Source organism: Oncorhynchus masou, chromosome 30 (assembly GCF_036934945.1).
Source record: "Oncorhynchus masou masou isolate Uvic2021 chromosome 30, UVic_Omas_1.1, whole genome shotgun sequence".
Taxonomy (NCBI): Eukaryota; Metazoa; Chordata; class Actinopteri; order Salmoniformes; family Salmonidae; genus Oncorhynchus; species Oncorhynchus masou.
This window is the reverse complement of record NC_088241.1, coordinates 49372644-49395434: the sequence shown is the minus strand read 5'-3', so window position 1 is coordinate 49395434 and position 22791 is coordinate 49372644. Positions and strand designations below refer to the sequence as shown.

The window sequence follows — 22791 nt, the reverse complement described above, 5'->3', positions numbered from 1 at the left end:
GCCAATTGTGCGCCTCCCTATGGGACTCCCAATCACAGCCAGTTGTGATACAGCCTGAATTCAAACCAGGGTGTCTGCAGTGATACCTCCAGCACTGAGATGCAGTGCCTTAGACCTCTGCACCACTCGGGAGCCCATGAGGGCTGTCTGTGTTTGTAGTTTCTACTGGGTACAGTTTTTAAAACAGGCATAAATGTGTTTTTCTAAATAGGATATTGGAAGAAAAGAGAACTAGGCTTAATATTTGAAGGGATGCCAAGCCTATGAAAAATGAATGTCAACTGAATTAATGAATTCAACTGAGCATAAAGCTGGCTTCAGCTGCAAATCACTTAATCAAGTCAGAAATTAGAACGAGAGGAGAGGACTCATTGCATGAAAACGGGAAGGAAACCCCAACAAATCACCACTGCGATGGCAGCTCCATCACTTCCTGATTCTAATTCCCTATTCTAATTCCAGAACTATGGGAAAATACGACACAAACTACGCTGTAGGCCGCAGAATTAAACGTAATTACCTGTACTTTCTCAGTGTGTGTGTGTGTGTGTGTGTGTGTGTGTGTGTGTGTGTGTGTGTGTGTGTGTGTGTGTGTGTGTGTGTGTGTGTGTGTGTGTGTGTGTGTGTGTGTGTGTGTGTGTGTGTGTGTGTGTGTGTGTGTGTGTGTGGAGAGAGAGTGCGCATGGGGAGCACCAATTTTATCTGTTTTGTGGTAAACTCGTATGTCATGGTCAGTAAGACCACAACCAGGTACTATGCTACTGATAAAAAGCCGTTTCTCTTCCAATGGTTCATGGTAAATGAGAGGGCTGGTTGAGTATTTACAGTGTAGATGTCAGTATGACTTGTCAAAGTAGCTGAACAAAATACAAAGAATCAAATCGTTCCCTTGGCTGTTGCAAAAGTGTCAGCTAGGCAGGAAGGGTGTGAATGTTTAGTGGTTTCCTCTCTGTAGTATCTGATGTTCAGAAACAGGAGTTGGAGAGTGAGAGGTGAGAATGGGGTTTGTCGGTAGGTTTTTGTAGTAGCCAAGATGAGCCTACACAAACACATGCACACACAAATTATGGTGTGGATGGCAGGTTTCCAATTATACCAGGTTTTTTTGTGAGAGGATGAAGTGCTCCACATTGCAAAAGTATTTAAAAAAAAAACAGAATTCCCAGATAGAAACAGATAGGTTAGAAAGTTGCATTTGATGTAAGTCTATTATCTGCAAATAACATAAGTTGACACTGATGTACTATGGGCATGCATGAAATGCATCACAAAAAAATACAGGGAATCTTCTAGTTCCAATGCAATATGTACAGGACATGCATGTCTCTGACCTAGGCCTGCAAACCTATATATATATATAATCTTGCTTGTCCATGTGACTTTGGTTTCCGTTGCTTGCCTGCTTCCGCAAATACTAAAAGCACCGCTCAGCAATGTAGAGAACACACACCGCTCCACATAGATGAGAACCGATTTACAGACCGACGCTGTGTCGAACAAACCAGAGAATATGGTCAGGAGCTCAACCGTCATTGGCTTGAATAACACACACCTAACCACCAGCGTAAGTAGTAGATGCATGGCGCCTTGTGCACTTGCTCTACCTGTGCGTGACCTATCTACACTCAACAGCGTCTGACAAAGTAATGAATGAATAGCATCAGCGCAAATGGCACACTTCTCAGTACGTGCTTGTAATATCAGAACAGAAAGTGTGACTTTGAATGTATTGTCATTCATGCTCTTAAGTCAAGGAATGTTACTTTGTAGCTTAATATCCTTATCGTTATACAGCCTATGCTAATTCGTTGAATTCCTCAATCTGCTTATAAATTGATAAAACGATTAGTTTATTTTACTATTAGGTAACGTCTTGTAAAGCATTATACTGTGCATTATCTGTTCAGATATGTAATATGTCAATTCAATATTTTGGATTTATAAGTAGATTTATATATTATTCCTTATTAATGTATTTGATTACTACAGTAGTGGAGAGTTCAAAAGGTAGTCGCACCCAAACCATGATAAGGACTAACCCTGAGGCTGAGATGCAAAAATGATATAGGCCTACTTAATTTAATCAATGCTGAAAATAATATAAAGGGTGAGAGTGAAATGCGTTAAATTAAACATACAATAACTTACGTTTCAGACAAGCATGTATTAAATTAAGTATGTTCTTTTTGCGTCTCAGCCTCCTTGGGTTATTCATTTTCATGGTTTGAGTGCGAATACCTTTTGAACTCTCGGTATATACAGTATTACAGTACAGTATTGATCAAATGTAATGGTTGCAGTATGAAAATAATTAATTGAACGCTTTATCAAGGTTAAAAGATAACGGAGATATACAGCTGTTATTCTGTTTTTATGGTTCAGAGACTGCGTTGGTGTTATATTGTCTGGCATACACTCAGTGGCCAGTTTATTAGGTACAGCCATCTAGTACCAGGTCGGACCCCCTTCCTTGCTCACAGAACAGCCTGAATTCTCGGTTGCATGAAAACATTGCTTAATCGGTATCAAGGGAACTAATGTGGGCCAGGAAAACATTCCCCACACCATTACACCACCACCACTAGCCTGTACAGTTGACACAAGGCAGGTTGGGGCCATGGACTCATGCTACTTATGCCAAATCCTGACTGCCATCAGCATGACGCAACAGGAACCGGGATTCGTCAAACCAGGCAATGTTTTTCCACTCCTCAATTGTCCAGTGTTGGCAATCACGTGCCCAATGGAACTGCTTCTTCTTGTTTTCAGCTGATAGCAGTGGAACCCGGTGTGGTCGCCTGCTGCAATAACCCATCTGTGACAAGGACCGACGAGTTGTGTGTTCCGAGATGTTGTTCTGCACACCACTGTTGTACTGTGCCGTTATTTGCCTGTTTGTGGCCCGCCTGGTAACTTGCACTATTCTTGCCATTCTCCTTCAACCTCTCATCAACGAGCTGTTTTCGCCCACAGGACGTCCCGCTGACTGGACATTTTTTGTTTGTCACACCACTGAGTTTGGGAAAACCTGACATAGATTACCTCTCATTTTCTGAGTCTCAGTCGTCTCCTGCTTCCCTTCTCTCCTCCACAGTGAGGATGTTAAGATGCCCATCCAAGGCCTACTCCCTACCCTGGTCTGTCTCACCATCTGGACCCTGTGGAGCCTGCTAATACCTGCCCTCAGCCACCCTCACCACAGCATCTGCAGACTGGTAAGAGCTACATTTCTTGAACAAGCTTATTAGAGCATAGAGGGAGAAAATATACACTCTAAAAAGAATGTTCCTATAGGCACCTCCAGGGCTGCCTCTTATTGCAACTCCAGTGGAACCCCTAAAGGTGCCTGCTGGAACCTTTTCCCTGAGGAACCTTTTAGGTTTTTAAGGATCCTGTAGGAACATTTTATGTCCCATGTATTCTCTTATGAATAATAGAAATAATAATACTATTAATATAAATAACATTGAGTGGCACACTTAGTCACAAATGTATTTGATTAACTTTGAAAGTCACAGAAATCCAAATACGCAATCAATAAATAAAGCACAATGCCAACCGTTGACAAACAGTCATATTTAATGTGTATCTACAACAAGATAGGAGCCTATACTAATCTGAATCTTGTGAGAAAATACAATAACTATTGTCATCAACTAGACAAATCAAAATACCCCATTTTACTGATAAAAATGATATGTTTAGACACATGGAGAATATTTCACAGGTCAATAATAAAACTCATAGGCATGTAGCACATTGAATAACAGCTTTTCTAAGTAGTTTCTAAATTGTATACGGTGAGGGTCTGAAATTATTGACATCCTTGATAAAGATGAGCAAATGTTTTATACTAATACAATTGCTCAGAGAAAGAGATGAGTTGAAGAACACATTGGGATGAATTTTAGACCATTCCTCCATATAGAATCTTTCTAGATCCTTGATATAATTTGATCTGCCCTTATGGACTGCCCTCTTCAATTTAAACCACAGGTTTTCAACGGGTTTCAGATCCGGAGACAGATGGCCTTTGCAAAAAAAAATAGAACATTTTGTGGCCAATTAAATATGTTTTTTTGTGCATTTTGATGTGTGCTTGGGGTTATTGTCTTGCTTCAAGATGGCTACCATTGTTCCTATACTCATGAATGCAAAGGTAACTAAACTAAATGACTATCGCCCCGTAGCACTGGCTTCTGTCCTCATGAAGTGCTTTGAGAGACCAGTCAAGGATCATATCACCTCCACCTGACCTGTCACCCTAGACCCACTTCAATTTGCTTACCGCCCCAATACGTCCACAGACGATGCAATTGCCATCACACTGCACACTGCCCTATCCCATCTGGACAAGAGGAATACCTATGTAAGAATTCTGTTCATTGAGTCCAGCTCAGCATTCAACACCATAGTACCCTCCAAGCCCATCATTAAGCTCGAGGCCCTGGTTCTGAACCCCACCATGTGCAATTGGGTCCTGGACTTCCTGACAGGCCTCCCCCAGGTTGTGAAGTTAGGAAACAACACCTCCACTTCGCTGATCCTCAACACTGGTGCCCCACAAGGGTGCGTGCTCAGCCCCCTCCTGTACTCCCTGTTCACCCATGACTGTGTGGCCATGCACGCCTCGAACTCAATCATCACGTTTGCAGACAACACATTTACATTACATTTACATTTAAGTCATTTAGCAGACGCTCTTATCCAGAGCGACTTACAATATGTATCACGTGGCGTACCAAGGTTAAATTTCGAGTCCGGTACTGTTCAGTTTATATATGTTACCCCTTGGCAGCATTATCAGAAAGCATTGATTTTCACTGCTTCGCACACAATACACAGCTTTACATTTCTGTGTCACCAGAGGAATTTAGCTCCGTGGATAAACGATTAGACTGTATTAGTGATTTAAATACTTCCTCCAGCTAAATCAAGACAGAGGTAATTATTGTTGGAGCCAAAGCACAGAGAGATAATTATTTTTTAATTTCACTAAGCAAGTCAGTTAAGAACAAATTCTTATTTACAACGACGGCCTACACTGGCCAAACCCAGATGACGCTGGGCCAATTGTGCGCAGGCCAACACAACAGTAGTAGGCTTGATTACCAACAACGACGAGACAGACTACAGGGAGGAGGTGAGGGCTCTGGGAGTATGGTGTCAGGAAAATAACCTGTCACCCAACATCAACAAAACAAAGAAGATGATCGTGGACTTCAAGAAACAGCAGAGGGAGCTCTCCCCTATCCACATCAACTGGACAGCAGTGGAGAAGGTGGAAAGTTTTAAGTTCCTCGGTGTACATACAGTTGAAGTCGGAAGTTTACATAGACCTTAGCCAAATACATTTAAACTCATTTTTTCACAAATCCAGACATTTAATCATAGTAAAAATTCCCTGTCTTAGGTCAGTTAGGATCACCACTTTATTTTAAGAATGTGAAATGTCAGAATAATAGTAGAGTGATTTATTTCAGCTTTTATTTCTTTCATCACATTCCTAGTGGGTCAGAAGTTTGCATACACTCAATTAGTATTTGGCCTTTAAATTGTTTACCTTGGGTCAAACATTTTGGGTAGCCTTCCCCAAGCTTCCTGCAATAAGTTGGGTGAATTTTGGGCCATTCCTCTTGACAGAGTTGGTGTAACTGAGTCAGATTTGTTGGCCTCCTTGCTCGCATGCTCATGATGCCAGCTATTTGTGACCAGTCTATAGTGCACCAGTCCCTCCTGCAGCAAAGCACCCCCACAACATGATGCTGCCACACCCGTGCTTCACGGTTGGGATGGTGTTCTTCGGCTTGCAATCCTCCCTTTTTCCTCCAAACATAACGATGGTCATTATGGCCAAACAATTCTATTTTTGTTTCATCAGACCAGAGGACATTTCTCCAAAACGTACGATCTTTGTCCATATGTGCAGTTGCAAACCGTAGTCTGGCTTTTTTATGGCGGTTTTGGAGCAGTGGCTTCTTCCTTGCTGAGCGACCTTTTCAGGTTATGTCGATATAGGACTCGTTTTACTGTGGATATAGATACTTTTGTACCTGTTTCTTCCAGCATCTTCACAAGGTCGTTTTACTGCGCTGTTGTTCTGTGATTGATTTGCACTTTTTGCACCAAAGTACATTCATCTCTAGGAGACAAAACGCGTCTCCTTCCTGAGCGGTATGACGGCTGTGTGGTCCCATGGTGTTTATACTTGCGTATTATTGTTTGTACAGATGAACGTGGTACCTTCAGGCGTTTGGAAATTGCTCCCAAGGATGAACCAGACTTGTGGAGGTTTTGGCTGATTTCTTTTGATTTCCCCATGAAGTCATGCAAAGAGGCACTGAGTTTGAAGGTAGGCCTTGAAATACATCCACAGGGACACATCCAGTTGACTCAAATTATGTCAATTAGCCTTTCAGAAGCTTCTAAAGCCATGACATATTTTTCTGGTGGTTTTTTTCCAAGCTTTCCAAGCTGTTGAAAGGCATAGTCAACTTAGTGTATGTACACTTCTGACCCATTGGAATTGTGATAGTGAAATAATCTGTCTGTAAGCAATTGTTGGAAAAATGACTTGTGTCATGCACAAAGTAGATGTCCTAACCGACTTGCCAAAACCATAGTTTGTTTACAAGAAATTTGTAGAGTGGTTGAAAAAAAAATGGTTTTAATGACTCCAACTTAATTGTATGTAAACGTCCGACTTCAACTGTATCACTGACAAACTGAAATGTTCCACCGACACAGACAGTGTGGTGAAGAAGGTGCAACAGCGCTTCTTCAAACTCAGGGGGCTGAAGAAATTTGGCTTGTCACCTAAAACCCTCACAAACTTTTACAGATGCACTATTGAGAGCATCCTGTCAGGCTGCATCACCGCCTGGTACGGCAACTGCACCACCCACAACCTCAGGGCTCTCCAGAGGGTGGTGCGGTCTGCACAACGCATCACCGGGGCAAACTACCTGCCCTCCAGGACACCTATAGCACCCAATTTCACAGGAAGGCCAAAAAGATAATCAAAGACAACAACCACCCGAGCCACTGCCTGTTCACCCTGCTGTCATCCAGAAGGCGAGGTTAGTACAGGTGCATCAAAGCTGGGACTGAGAGACTGAAAAACAGCTTCTATCTCAAGGCCATCAGACTGTTAAACAGACATCACTGGCACAGAGAGGCTGCTGCCTATATACACAGACTGTAAATCATTGGCCACATAAATGGAACACTAGTCACTTTTAATAATGTCACTTTAATAATGTTTACGTATCTTGCATTACTCATCTCATATGTATATACTGTATTCTAAACTATGAACTGTATCTTAGTCTATGCCGATCTGACATTGCTCGTCCATATATTTATATATTCTTAATTCCATTCCTTTACTTAGATTTATGTGTATTAGGTATTTGTTGTGAAATTGTTAGATATTACTTGTTAGATATTGCTGCACTGTCAACTAGAAGCATTTTGCTACACCCGCAATAACATCTGCTAAACATGTATGTGGCCAATAAAATGTGATTTTATTTTATTTGGAAGAGCCACTCCTGGCAGAGGCAACCAGCTTTTTGGCTCAAATATCCTGGTGCTGGGTATAGTTCATGATGTCATTGACCTTTAACAAGGGCCCAAGGACCAGTGGAAGCAAAATAGCCCACTAACATCAAAAACCACCACTATATTTTACGGGTTATTTTCTGCTTATGCAGACATACAACCCAAATCTAGCCAAAAAACTCTATTTTCACGTCATCCAACAACTGTAAACGGCAGGAGTTTGCTTGAATTGGTGCTTTGGTCAGATGACATGAAAATAGAGCACACCAGTGGTGGGTTTGGCGTCAAAATGAGAGTACACAAGAGAAAAAAAAAGAAAACGTACACTGTAAAATATGAATATACCCAGGAAAACCGGCACCCACTGTTCCTAGGCTGTCATTGAAAATAAGAATTTGTTCTTAACTGACTTGCCTAGTTAAATAAAGGTAAAATTAAAAATAAATTAAAAATACGTTAGCAAAAATGTCTTATGAAGTAACATGAGTAGACTTGGTAGATAGTTTTTCATTATTTTGATCCCCCCCCACACACACACATTATAATTGGAAGATAAAGTGTAAACTATAATATAGCCTATTAGATAGAAAGGTACTTCAAAACACTTTTGCGGCTGTTTATCTGGTTAAACAAAGTTTAGCCATGTGTGGTTCTCACTGAAAGCTGTGAAAAATTGCCTCTGATGACATTTTCATAAGAAATGCAGCATACACTCTGGTTTCTGAAGGGAAGAGAGAGCATAAGTTACCACAATAGATATAAGCAAAGGTAATTATATCATGGAAACTGCTGCTTCTGCTGCTTCTCAGGGTTTCCGTTCATGCATACATGAAATACTATTTATACCCTTGTATACTCTCTGGTCTGATTTGTGGTATAATACTTTGCTGTTTTAAAGTATTTTAACATATAAAATGAAGTATTTAAAATTGTATTGATCTCGCGTACACTGCATTTCTCTCCCTTTCTCCTTACAGACCCAAAAGATTGCTTTCTGTAGTGATAGTGAGATCTCATCTGTGCCGAGGGACCTACCGGACAACATAGAGGAACTCCACCTGACCCATAACCACATTCAGATGCTACAAGATGACTCCCTCTCCCGCTACATCTCCCTTCGCACTCTAAGCTGTGCAAAAAACCGCTTGGAGACAGTGGGGTCAAAACTCTTTCACAACTCACCTCATCTAGAGAGCCTCAATCTAGCTGCCAATCAACTTCACGTTGGATACCAGGAAACTAGCAGGGCACTGCTCACCCTGTCAAGACTCAAAGTTCTGGATCTGTCAGAAAACCAGCTTACAAACGACATAGCTTCGGTCCTCCTCCAGAATATGACGTCCCTGGAGTACCTCAACCTTTCCAGGAACCTCCTGCTGAGGCTGGACGAAAGTTCCTTCAGCGACCTCCACCAGCTCAGAGAGCTGGACCTGCAGAGGAACATGCTGTTTGAGATTGTTGATGCCTTTGACCACCTGCACAAGCTCCAGAGACTAAACCTGGCCTTCAACCACCTGGCCTGCCTGATGGACTTCGACATGACCCAGCTTGTGGTGCTCAACGCAAGTCACAACAACATTGAGTGGTTCATAGCCAACCAGGACCTCCAGGAAACTTTCCAGCTGGAGACCCTGGATCTCACCAACAACAACCTCCTTTTCTTCCCCTTCCTTCCCATCCAGAGCCGCCTGAGGAACCTCCATCTGTCCCAGAACAGGGTGAGCTTCTACGAACACCTGGCAGACACCGCTGGCTACCCAAACTGGACCAACAGTGTCCAGTTCTTCAACCTGAGGGACAACGTGACCAATGTCACAGCCCAGCTGTGGGACGAGAGCCTTCACGGTGACATCTCCTCTCTAGACCTGCTGGATCTGAGTGGAAATCAGGTGGGCTACTTCCCCCAAGGGTTTATCAGCAAAATGCCTAGCCTGGTGAGGCTCAGGATGCAGACAAACTGTCTCGAGGTTTTAAATCTAACACTGGAAAAACTTCCAGGGACGTTGTACGAGTTGGATGTGAGCAACAATAGATTGACGGAGCTCCATGCTGACCAAGGTAGTTTAAGTGAGTTAGGAAAACTGAGCTATCTCAACCTGAGCCAGAATGACCTGCAGAGTCTACCTCCTAGACTGTTCTCCTCTCTCACCAGCATCAGCTCTGTGGATATCAGCTTTAACAGAATTGGCATATGCCCCCTTGAGGAATGGGGCGGGAACAGAGATGGGGGTAACCAATCAGACTGTGTTGTTTGGAGAAACATCATCTCTCTGAGACAGCTCCACCTATCAGGGTGCAACCTGGGGAGACTGCCATCGTCAGCATTCACAGGGACACCTCTAACACACCTGGAGCTGTCTAACAACCCAGAACTCAACATTGGGCCCAGATCGATAGTAGGCCTCAGCAGAACTTTACACCATCTAGGATTGGGAAACACAGGCCTGAGAGACTTTGACTTCTCCCCTTTCCACCACTTAAAGTCTTTGAACATTTCCAGAAACTCTCTTACTCAGCTCCCTGCTTCACTGCAACACCTTGAGCTGAGGCTGCTGGACCTGAGGGACAACAAACTTAACACTGTCCCCTCAGATCAGGCTAACATATTAGCCTTGAAACTACAGACTGTTTTTCTTAATGGAAACACTTTCAACTGCTGCCAGTTGGACTGGTACAGGACGTTTGAGAGGGCAAAAACGGTCAATATCATCGACCTCTTAGACATTTCATGTCAGGATCTGACAAAAAATACACATAAAGTGGTGTTTTTAGACCCTTTAATGTGTGGTGGGAGTGAGGAGGAGTCTGTATACTGGTACATCCTGTTGTTTATCGTACCTGTCCTCTGCCTGGTTGGGATTTCTGTCATCTTCCTGCTCACCTTCAGGCCCAGACTGCTTCCCAAGGCCATTAAAAATAAATGCCGGAGGTCCACGTCATACTGACATTTGTCACCTTCCCTGTGTTGTGGAAGAAAGGTCAAATGATTAAGACAATGTGGTACATTCTGTCCAAGTGTGATGTTTTGCACATGGGTCGTTCCATGTCATTTCAGCAAGTCATGACATCCACCATCTCAGATTGTTCTGAAATCGTTTCTGTAGTTAGCCTAGTGGTTTGAGCATTGGACTAGTAACCAAAAGGTTGCAAGATCAAATCCCCGAGCTGACAAGGTAAACATCTGTTGTTCTGCCCCTGAAGAAGGCAGTTAACCCACTGTTCCTAGGCCATCATTGAAAATAAGAATTTGTTCTTAACTGACTTGCCTAGTTAAATAAAGGTTAAGTAAGATAAGCATTCCGGAAACATTATTTTGTTGAAAAATAATTGGATCTCTGAGAAATTAAGCTAATTGATTGCACCCAAATTGACCAGTTTAATTTATAGGATTCATTATAATATTCAATAATTATAGTACCAAATTATTTTCTAACAATGAGTAAGACATGAGAAATCCTCACACCAATCCCAACCCAGCAAAGAGTATATAATATCAGTTCTCTATGTTTGACAGGTAGTTTGGAGGTGAGGCTCTGAGTATTGTTTCTTCATCCTATGTAATGTATTCTCAGTGAATTTGGTTGTTGTTAGGTTTCAAAACTTTCTCCTGATATTACCATATCCAATGCAAGTCAAAGGTACCTATATTAGCATTTTTGCACTTCATCTCCAAATCATCTATAAGTCACATTTACATTTTTAAATACTTTAGGATGATTTGGAGATGAAGCGTAAAAGTGCTAATATAGGTACCAGGATGTAGGATGGGACATACAGTGCCTTCAAAAAGTATTCACATCCTTTGACCTTTCCAAATGTGTGAATACTTATGTAAATGAGATATTTCTGTATTTAATTTTCAATACATTTGCAAAAATGTCTAAAACATGTTTTCACTTTGTCATTGTGGGGTATTGTGTGTAGATGGGTAATTGTTTTAAATATTTAATCCATTTTGAATTCAGTCACAACAAAATGTGGAATAAGTCAAGGGATATGACTACTTTCTGAAGGCACTGTAAAAAAAATATCACCAAAATCACTGAGAATACATTGCATAAGATGAAGAAACAATACTCAGAACTGCAACTCCATACTACCTGTCAAACATAGAGAACTGATACTATATAACCATTGATGGGTCGGGATTAGCGTGGGGTGTGGGGGGTCAGTGGGTGGCGTTTGACCATGTCTTTGGATTCTTCATGTCTTACTCATTGTTAGAAAAAAGTTTGGTTCAAATCAGATGTAAGGTGCTACAGTATATTTATTGAATATTATATGAATCCTATAAATTTGAAATGTCAAATTTGGGTGCAGTCAATTAGCTTCATTTTAAAGAGATTAAATTATATTTCAACAAAATAATGCTTCCGGAATGCTTATGTTAACTGTTTGTAACTACAGAAACTATTTCAGAACCGATTTCAGAACAATCTGAGCTGGTGGGTGTTGAAATCCTCTTTCTGGTGCTTTTTGAGGAGGAATGATATCAATGCAATTCCAAAGCAGAAATAAAAGTTTCCTTACAAAGCAATTGAGTTTAGGTTAGTAACTAAAACATTTATATTAGGATAGAGTGGGGTAAATTGAGCCACAGTTGTTTGTAGGAAACCATACACAAACTGAATAATTTGACCAAATATTTAGGAAGATGTCATCATTTCATGGACTCTGTGAAGGAAGAAAACACATTGAAAAAGTAGTAAGCAAGTTAGATCCAAAAAATGGATTTTCACCAAGTCAAAAAGATGTATTATGTTAGATGTTTCATGATGCTTGTATCTTAACCAAAGTAGATAATTTTAAAGATCGTTCTATACATCAGTTTTGGTCTCTATAAGCTTCCATATGAAGTCCAAACCTAACATGAAAGTGCATCCCTGTAGCTCTGTGGGATAATATAGTCAAAATGTTTGCCTTGGGTTAAGTTGAGCTAATGACCATGGGGTAAGTTGAGCCAAGGGTAAGTTGAGCCAAGGGTAGGTTGAGCAAATTAAGTGTTTTCTTCCCAGGTCACTTTTTATAATAAAATAAATATATATATATATATATATATATATATATATATATATATATTATTTATTTTTTGCCTGTTTTGCACGTTATTTTGGCATTAATATGTGTCAGATATCAGTTTGCATGTCACATATAAAGCTGGCATACAAACATGGTCTCCTTTTTGCTTTCTTGAGTAAGGCAGCTCCTAAATGCAGGATTTTCTGCCTAGTTTAGTGCTTTCTGTGGTGGAGGTGCAGCCAGCGGAAAATACAGAGCATGGTGATTAGTAATCTTCTCTAGTTGCGTCGTGATTGGCTCAGTGTTCTGTCACTCACCGGTACACAATGTCACCGTAAAATGTACAGGGAGAGCTGGAAAGTTCAAGCCCCGTTGGGTACTGCCATAGATTTACATCAGAAGTGCCCATCCAAGAAGGCTCAAGGTCATTGGCCACAGATAAAAGGATGTCAAATCACATTATATCTACCGTAGCTTTGATTGGACTGATCATGTCAGCATTATACTTTCAAAATCGTAGCTAGCAAGCTAGACAAGCACTCATCATCATGATTCATATCAACAATCTACTGGCAAATCCTTTCCAATCCTTGTCATATGAAGAGAAATTATAGATAAGAACGTATCAGTACTTATCAGCCATTGGACATAAACATTACACAACAAAATAAATTCAACATTCAACATTCAAATTCATATTCAACAATGAGTAGTTTGCAAAACAATCAGCTATTGTCCTTCCCCTGCTATTCAGTGGAGAGGGTGTGTGGTCCAAGTTTGGGTTTAAGAGTCTCTTTTCCAAGCTTAAAAGGATTAACATTCACACGTAACTCCATTGGTCAGAAAAGGTTGAATATATTGGCCATGCTATCAATACAGCATGACTTCTGCTGCGTTCAAAACAACTGGGAAAACTACCTCAGACTGGAAAAATACATTGAAGTCGGGAACTCGGGCCTCTTTCTAGAGCTCAGACCTGAAGATCACTGATGTCATGATTCAACTTTGTTTTTTTCAGAGTTCCCAGTTCTCTTGAAAGCACCATAAATCCAGAGAATGGCAGACCTTGATGGCAAAGTTTCATGAAAAATTGGCACACAAAAGTCCAAAAATGTATTCTATGCTGCTGCATAAATGATGTAATATGCCAGGGAGATATGTATACGGTAGCTAAGAGAGTAATTCTAAGTGTATGTTATATAGTAAGCTGTTAGTAGCCCATTTGCCTCACCCTAATAATTTGGTCCCTTTCCCCCTCCTAACTTCGCCTACTGTTCTGACTTAGAGGTGCCCGTGTAGCCTATAGCCTGTTTTTAGAGAAACGTCATCATCAAATTTTGTAAGAGCTTCCATTGTCTGCTTATATGCCCCCTTTATTTATCCTACGGTTCTGACTTGAAGTACAGGGAGAATACTGTAAGAATGGCCCATGTTCTGAATTCTGTCCCTGTACATTTTAAAAGTGCTGAACAAATAGTTATATTGACCTCGTCCGTCTTAGCTCGCTCATTCTGTGCCTTAATCGAAATTACGGATTGCCTCTTATCCGCTCATCGTTCACTTATGCCATCGTTTGTACATCTCAATTGTCAGTAGAAACCACATTTGTTTAAGTAAGTCAGCCATATCAGCTATGTTTAAAAGGCAATAAAGAAGGCTGAATTAACAGTTTCACTGCTAGACAAGGCTTCGCTCATAGCCAGGTGTAGCGGTGGTAAGGATTCACTCCATGGTGCTGAAAAGAAAGCTCTGCTGTTGGGACAGCTTTATGTCGGCCCTAACAGTTTGTGGGCACCATTTGTCACCGTTATAGTACAATTAATGTATTGTTGAGTGTTGTGTAGTTGCTATGCTGGCATGCATCTAAACATTTTTTGTGGTTTGCCACACCAAGATTTACATGCTAAAATCCCCACTGCCCAGGCGTAATGCAAGGCATTATTGCTGGGATATGAGGTAACAACAGGGCCTGGCCTATGTTATAGTGTAAAATCAAAGTGTTTGTTAGATGTTAAACTTGTGTTAAATTATGCTTAAAATTATTAAAAGACAAAAAGTAATTGTGATTGTGTTGAATTAGATAGACAAGGTTTTAAAAATGTAGTGGTAATATTTTATTTGGTACAGAAATTTATAGGCGGCTTAACTTACCCTGTCCAGCGGCTCAACTTACCACATAACTTCTGCCAAGAGACCAATTTTTTTGGGACAAGCTATGTTTTCAAAGCTATAATGTTAACATGAGTTCTGATTATGTAACCCCACTCTCCTCTACATGTGGCGATTTCTCATATTGACGAAACATTAAAACAAACTGTTAAAATAACCAGATGTGATAAATAACTGCGTGCTATACATTTTTCGGAAGCCATTTCCCATAAATTTGCTGGACCTTTTTGCATTGTTATAATCTGATGGCGCAATGTGTAGTTGGTTCACACAATCCATGCCTCTACGGGCCTATTGTGTGCGCATGATGTGTGTATGTGTGTGCAGAAGTCTTGTGATGCAAACTGTTGCTAAAAGTGGCAGAGGAAACATGAAATTTCCTGTTTTGTTGAGTTGTGCAGCAATTGCCCAGTTCTTCAGAAAGGAGGGGTTGGCCTCGTCGCATTTGTGAGGCACAGTTACAACATTGGCCACAGGGACCACATCCAGTATTCCACCAATATGGGTTTGAAAGGTACAATTTTAGTATAAAAGTGTGTTAGACTACGGCACTTTATCCTTCACATTTGCTATGTTGTCAGGTCAGTCCTACGTACTGAACTAAGAGCAGTTAAAGGTTCTGGATTTCCTAAAAGTATTGTGCTTTCACTGTGTTTAAAACTGACAATCACTATGCTCCGTACAAATAAACCCTGCCTACAGTGAAGCACCAATCAACACCCGATGAAAGAAATTACACAGCTCAGAAAGCATTAACAACCTGTCTCAGGGCCACATTTCACGATCGGCACATGGGCCAAAATAATAAAAGTAAGTAAGAAACAGCACATACCTTTATCTTCATGTTCTTCAGGTCTAGTTTAGTTTGTGCTCGTATACTTTCAACTTCATCTGGTCATCTGGGCATGATGTGATGAAAAGTGGGTCTTCCATAGCTCTAGGTTGAAGATGACAAAGGTTAAGACAATGGGATTCTAATAGCCCATAGCGCTTTGCAAGAATGGGACCAGCTTTGCTAGTTAACAACGGTGCTGGTCCCAGATTTGTGATGGTGTTGACTTGTTTTAGACTTAGCTGCTGCCTGTCCTCCATTGAGGATGTAATGTCCTCCTCCAGTCCGGTGTCCCTCCTGAGCTGGTCCTCAAGTGAACCTATGAGTGGAGAAATTACAAATTAGAAATGGATTGAATTACATGTATATTTAATAAAATAATGGTTTGGTTAAATTAACCAGTTCATTAATTCAGTCCAAATTTAAAGCCAAAGTTCAGTATTTTATTTTTTGCTCACACTGAAAGTAGTCTAAGAGCCAGGTGAAACTGTAATCCACAGCCACTACAAAGCTAACCTTAGCCACAGCTAGCTAACAATCAATGGAAGGGGTAGGGGCAACCGGTTTATTTCAGTGAATATAAAAAATCCTCTTCATGTTCTTAGCCTACATTGGAAAGTACATAGACTTTTTGTTTATTCAAACATAAACAACCTGCCATGTAGACAGTAGACACCCATATAAGTAAATACAAATGCAGAATCCAGCAGAGGAGAAACCCATTTTCACAAAATACCTTTTATGATGAGACCACTTAACCTTTACAGAAAGCCAGCAAAAGTCTAAATAAACATAGCAGATTTTACGCATTAGGCCCACCCCACAGGCAGCAGTTTTTCAAAATGGCCACCAACCAGCTCAATGGGACCAAATTAGGCTTAGGGCTACTAAGAGTGGTTTCAATGGCAACAACTATCGAACGGCTTAAATAGCTTGAGATGGTCTGGAAGACCAAATCAAATGAAACAGATATCAGAACAGTGAATTACACATTTTCTTTAAAAGTTTTACTTTACCAAACAACCACACAGTTGTAAACCTCTAAAGTAGTTTCACGAGAAAATGCTGTATTATTATGCTTCTTAATCACTGCACCACACAGACCTTAGGCCTAGCTACTTAAAACAAAGTTACAGAATAAAAACCTTGGCAAAAAACTGAATCCTATAGATCTAGGGGAGACCGGGGCACAAAGTAACACAGGGCACAAAGAAACAACTAAATAGTGTATCTACATTCCTAGGAAGTTTTGCTTAAATCCGTGAATTTAAAAAAAATAATGAATTTACCAAAAACAAAATCTGGCCTAATTCTAAATATTCTTGCTGCCACTCATTTTTGATTATTGACCTGTGCAACATTCCCCATGAAGGCTATCTAATCATTAATCATTTTGATCAGTAAGATGAGATCTTTTGATTGGTATAGGTGATGACAATAATTATTGTTGTATTTTCTCACAACCCCTTACCTAAAATACAATGGTATTTTATATGGTATTTACAGTAGACACATTCACAATATGATACTAAACAGGGAGGCCCTTGGATCAGTTTCCCAAAAAGGAACTCAGTCGAGGTTTCAATTTACTGTTCAGAGTTAGAATAGTAGAACACACAAGATGCAATTTCTAAATTTGGTTGTGCATCAGCAGGTTTTCTTTTGTCATGTCTGTCACTGATAATCAGTCAATAAGCCCATTTCAGATAAAATTGTTTAGATTGATAAATTAGTTTAGAGGCCAGCTATCTAAACTTGTTATCATGGTCGAATTACCGGCCAGTGCGACCCCAATGATTGTGTCAGTCTCACTCAGATATCATATAAAAAATGAAGTCACGGGAAGGAGGGTTGCCAACGGGGCTGAAAGCATCTTATATAAAATGTATTCATTTTGGCTACTCCGTTTTTGGTCAATATGATATGACTATAAGATTAAATTAATAATTGATCATTTATAATTAGGGTATGTTCATCCAAATATCAGTTTCAAATCAGAAATGTTTTCAATTACCCCTAATTTTTTACAATCGAAGACAGTAACCAGGTCTCCATCCAACCATTTCATGTGGATTAATTACCTGACGCATGAAAAAAGTCCGGGCTGATGGAAACAGGACATGCCAGTACAATTTTCTAAATGTAATTTGTTCGTTTGACATGGTGGGATCTTTTCGTGTCAGTGGTTGTACTTGATTAACATTTTAGTAAAAGTATGAATTTCAGCAAACAAAGGAAGGCACACAACTACAGAGAACAAGCAGGCGTTTCCTAAATTACATTTTTTGAAGTATTGGCCTTGGGCGAACCGATGTAGGCGGTTCTGAATTCCACAAAGCCTGGTCTCTGCTCAATTCCGTTGGTGGAGTTCATCAGAAACTTTGTTCACCATAGAGTTGAGTTTAGTCAGCTACCTTAGCTCTGGTATGTAAGAGTGTTGGTGTGTGTGTATCAGTTCAGGACCCTCAGGGTTACTGGCAGGCAGGCAGTACTGGGTGCCAGTCAGGATGGCTGTGTGGAGCTGTGGAGTGTAGAGCAACCGTGAGTGGAGTGAATGCTTAACCAGAGCGTAACCAGATTACCACTGTGGTTATGGTGGTCATGGTGGTTGGAACCATAGAGATAGATAGAGGACTCTAGTGCCCAAAATCCCATTTTAGCATTGGCAATGCTATTGAGAACTTTCACAATGTTTAAGTAGTCAACTGGGTGGTACTTCCTAGGGGGAGAATGATCACATAATTCCATCCAGGTCACCAGGAGGGATCAGACAATGAATTATACTCGTGAGCAAACATTCCATAGCTGCAGGTGGCAGTAAATTGCCAACTTTGGGGTTATACTCAAAGTTAAGACACAGCTTAATGTGAGCTCTCATATTTTTCAACATGTTTTCTACAAAAGGATAGATTAGGAGTGAGACAAACTTGAATTTTTCGGCAGGTACATATGCAGGACGCTACGCTCCACAGCATGGCCTTCACTACAGATCAAAACTCCAAACCTGCAACCTAATTTTAACCAGAGAGATTACTCCTTTCAAGGTTTTTCCAAGCTATACGGAGGGTGCTCTAGCCAACAAACAGCAGAGAACTGAGGACACCATTCCAACCTGGAACTGAGCCAGATACAAATTCAATTAGCACTAAGGTGTGAATTAAAAGGCCTTTGGGCCCAACAAGTGTCAGGAGTCTTTGAAGCATCCTATGAAGCCCCTCCTGCTGTTCAAAGACTATTCACTGGCATTTTCTACAAGAAATCTGCCTCCAGAAATAAAAGCTTCTCCCAAGTGGGTGGGACACCTACTCCAGTTGCCTGCTGCACTGCAGCTTGGATTCCACCTGGTGATCTGTTCACCGTCTCCCCTGGCCTGTCTCCCCCTGTCTGGTACAGGTACCTCCACCACACTCACCCCTCTCTCCCGAACTTTCACTCGCCTCCAGCACATGCACTGTTGGGACGAGTGACTCTGCACTTACAATGACTAGCCCCAAGTCGTTATACAGTGGGGCAAAACAGTATTTAGTCAGCCACCAATTGTGCAAGTTCTCCCACTTAAAAAGACGAGAGAGGCCTGTAATTTTCATCATAGGTACACTTCAACTATGACAGACAAAATGAGAAAAAAAATCCAGAAAATCACATTGTAGGATTTTTAATGAATTTATTTGCAAATTATGGTGGAAAATAAAGGCCACCGCAGCCTGAGCTCCAAGCTGGATTGGGGGAAAGCTTACTGCCATTGGACTCTAGAGCACTACAAACGCTTTCTCTGGAGTGATTAATCACGCTTCACCATCTGGCAGTCCAACGGACTAATCTGGGTTTGTCGGGTGCCAGGAGAACGCTACCTGCCCCAATGCATAGTGCCAACTGTAAAGTTTGGTGGAGGAAGAATAAGGGTCTCGGGCTGATTTTCATGGTTCAGGCTGGCCCTTTAGTTCCAGTGAAGGGAAATCTTAACTCTACAACATACCATGACATTCTAGACGATTCTGTACGTCCAACTTTGTGGCAACAGTTTGGGGAAGGCCCTTTTGTTTTCAGCATGACAATGCCCCTGTGCACAAAGCGAGGTTCATTCAGAAATGGTTTGTCGAGATCGGTGTGGAAGAACTTGACTGGCCTGCACAGAGCCCTGACCTCAACCACATCGAACACCTTTGGGATGAAATGGAATGCCGATTCCAAGCCAGGCCTAATCGCCCAACATCAGTGCCTGATCTCACATGCTCTTGTGGCTGAATGGAAGCAAGTCTCTGCAGTAGTGTTCCAACATCTAGTGGAAAGCCTTTCCAGAAGAGTGGAGGCTGTTATAGCACCAATTCCATATTAATGCCCATGAATTTGGAATGAGATGTTCAACAAGCAGGTATCCACATACTTTTGGTAATGTAGTGTGCCATCTCCTGCTGTGGAAAAAGTAACCAATTGTCATACTTGACTGAAAATAAAGATACCTTAAGATACCTTAACCTTAAATGACAAGTAAAAGTGAAAGTCACCCAGTAAAATATTACATGAGTAAAAAGGTAAATGTATGTGGTTTTAAATATACTTAGGAATCAAAGGTAAATGTAATTGCTAAAATATACTTAAGTATCAAAAGTGAAAGTAAAAGTTTAAATCATTTCAAATTCCTTATATTAAGTAAACCAGACGGCACCATGTTCTTGTTTTTTAAATGTATTTGCGGATAGCCAGCAGCACACTCCAACACTCAGACATAATTTACAAATTAAGCATGTGTGTTTAGTGAGTCTGCCAGATCAGAGGCAGTAGGGATGACCAGAGATGTTCTCTTAATATGCGTGTGAATTTCCTGTCCGGCTAATCATTCAAAATGTAATGAGTACTTTTGAGTGTCAAGGAAAATGAATGGAGTAAAAAGTACATCATTTGTTTAGGAATGTAGTGAATTAAATATAAAGTTACAAAAAATAGAAATAGAAAAGTACAGAACTCAGAAAAGGACTAGTACTTTAAGGTATTTTCTCTATACACCTAGTCATAGAAAGTGATGGTTTCATCTAAGCGAGAGTCCTGGGCTGGGTTTCCAAAAAGCATCGTAGCACTAAGATCATCTTAAATCCATTGAAACTAAATGGACGAAAGATGAGGGGGGTTCAAAATCAAAAGTAACAGTCAGTATCTGGTGTGGCAACCAGCTGCATTTGGTACTGCTGTGCATCTCCTCCTCATGGACTGCACCAGATTTGCCAGTTCTTGCTGTGAGATGTTACCCCACTCTTCCACCAAGGCACCTGCAAGTTCCCGGACATTTCTGGGGGGAATGGCCCTAACCCCCACCCTCCGATCCAACAGGTCCCAGACATGCTCGATTGGATTGAGATCCGGGCTCTTCGCTGGCCATGGCAGAACACTGACATTCCTGTCTTGCAGGAAATCACGCACAGAACGAGCAGTATGGCTGGTGGCGTTGTCATGCTGGAGGGTCATGTCAGGATGAGCCTGTAGGAAGGGTGCCACATGAGGGAGGAGGATGTCTTCCCTGTAACACACAGCATTGAGATTGCCTTCAATGACAACAAGCTCAGTCTGATGATGGTGTGACACCATGACGGACCCTCCACCTCCAAATCGATCCTGCTCCAGAGTACAGGCCTCGGTGTCACGCTCATTCCATCGACGATAAACGCTAATCCGACCATCGCCACCGGCGAGACAAAACCACGACTCGTCAGCGAAGAGCACTTTTTGCCAGTCCTGTCTGGTCCAGGGACGGTAGGTTTGTGCCCATAGGCGACGTTGTTGCCGATGATGTCTGGTGAGGACCTGCCTTACAACAAGCCTGCAAGCCCTCAGTCCAGCCTCTCTCAGCCTATTGTGGACAGTCTGAGCACTGATGGAGGGATTGTCTGTTCCTGGTGTAACTTGGGCACTTGTTGTTGCCATCCTGTACCTGTCCCAAAGGTGTGATGTTCTGATGTGCCAATCCTGTGCAGGTGTTGTTACACGTGGTCTGCCACTGCGAGGGCTATCAGCTGTCCGTCCTGTCTCCCTGTAGCGCTGTCTTAGGCGTCTCACAGTACGGACATTGCAATGTATTGCCCTGGCCACATCTGCAGGCATGTTCATGCAGATGAGCAGGGACCCTGGGCATATTTTTTTGTGTTTTTCAGATTCCTGTAGAAAGGCCTCTTTAGCATCATAAGTTTCATAACTGTGACCTTAATTGCCTATTGTCTGTAAGCTGTTAGTGTCTTAACGACTGTTCCACAGGTGCATGTTCATTAATTGTTTATGGTTCATTGAACAAGCATGGGAACCAGTGTTTAATTAAACCCTTTACAATGAAGATCTGTGAAGTTATTTAGATTTTTACGAAATATCTTTGAAAGACAGGGTCGTGAAAAAAGGATTAATCCAGGTCAAGACCCTGGTGACGACAACGAGCACACAGATGAGCTTCCCCTAAGACGGTTCCTGACTGTTTGTGCAGAAATTCTTCGGTTGTGCCAACACACAGTTTCATCAGCTGTCGGGGTGGCTGGTCTCAGACAATCCCGCAGGTGAAGAAGCCGGATGTGGAGGTTCTGGGCAGGCGTGGTTACATGTGATACCCTTTGGGTGCACTGCCAAATTCTCTAAATTGACATTGGAGGTTGCTTATGGTAGAGAAATGAACATTAAAATCTCTGGCATCAACTCTGGTGGACATTCCTGCAGTCAGCATGCGAATGGCATGCTCCCTCAAAACATGTGGCATTGTGTTGTGTGACAAAACTGCACATTTGAGTGGCCTTTTATTGTCCCCAGCATAGTGCACCTGTGTAATGATCATGCTGTTTATTCAACTTCTTGATATGCCACACCTGTCAGGTAGATCATTTTGGCAAAGGAGAAATGCTCACTAACAGGGATGTAAACAAATTTGTGCACAAAATGAGAAAAATAAGCTTTTGGTACGTATGGAAAATGTATGGGATCTTTATTTAAGCTTGTGAAACATGGCACCAACACCTTACATTTGTGTTTATATTTTTGTTCAGTGTAGTTGATGATCCCTGATCTTAGTGCTGCGATGCATTTGGGAAATTGCTATGTGGCGGAAGCTGTGTGCGTGGGGCCCTGGTTTGCATTACATGGTTACACGCTCATGTTTTTGGGAAGGAACTGCTCTGGGCCTCTGCCCCAGTCATGTGAGCAGCAACACTGGAAGGTTTCTGAGCTCCACTTCCTCTTAA

At 41.5% G+C, this 22791-nt stretch overlaps 1 protein-coding gene across 3 annotated transcripts; it reads left to right on the top strand.

Annotated features, from left to right (window-relative positions):
* Positions 1-1424: 1424 nt before the first annotated feature.
* nrros (negative regulator of reactive oxygen species) lies at positions 1425-14911 on the top strand. 3 transcript variants are annotated; one of them, XM_064949213.1, is made up of 4 exons: positions 3133-3215; positions 6231-6352; positions 6842-7079; positions 8541-14911. In XM_064949213.1, exon 4 carries the CDS (start codon positions 8643-8645, stop codon positions 10506-10508), a length of 1866 nt encoding a protein of 621 aa, XP_064805285.1. In that variant the 5' UTR covers positions 3133-3215; positions 6231-6352; positions 6842-7079; positions 8541-8642; the 3' UTR covers positions 10509-14911. The 3 variants fall into 3 exon arrangements, with proteins under 3 accessions (XP_064805284.1, XP_064805286.1, XP_064805285.1); XM_064949212.1 differs by lacking the exons at positions 6231-6352; positions 6842-7079 and adding an exon at positions 1425-1564 and having other exon boundaries at positions 3095-3215; XM_064949214.1 differs by lacking the exon at positions 6231-6352 and having other exon boundaries at positions 3127-3215.
* Positions 14912-22791: the final 7880 nt, after the last annotated feature.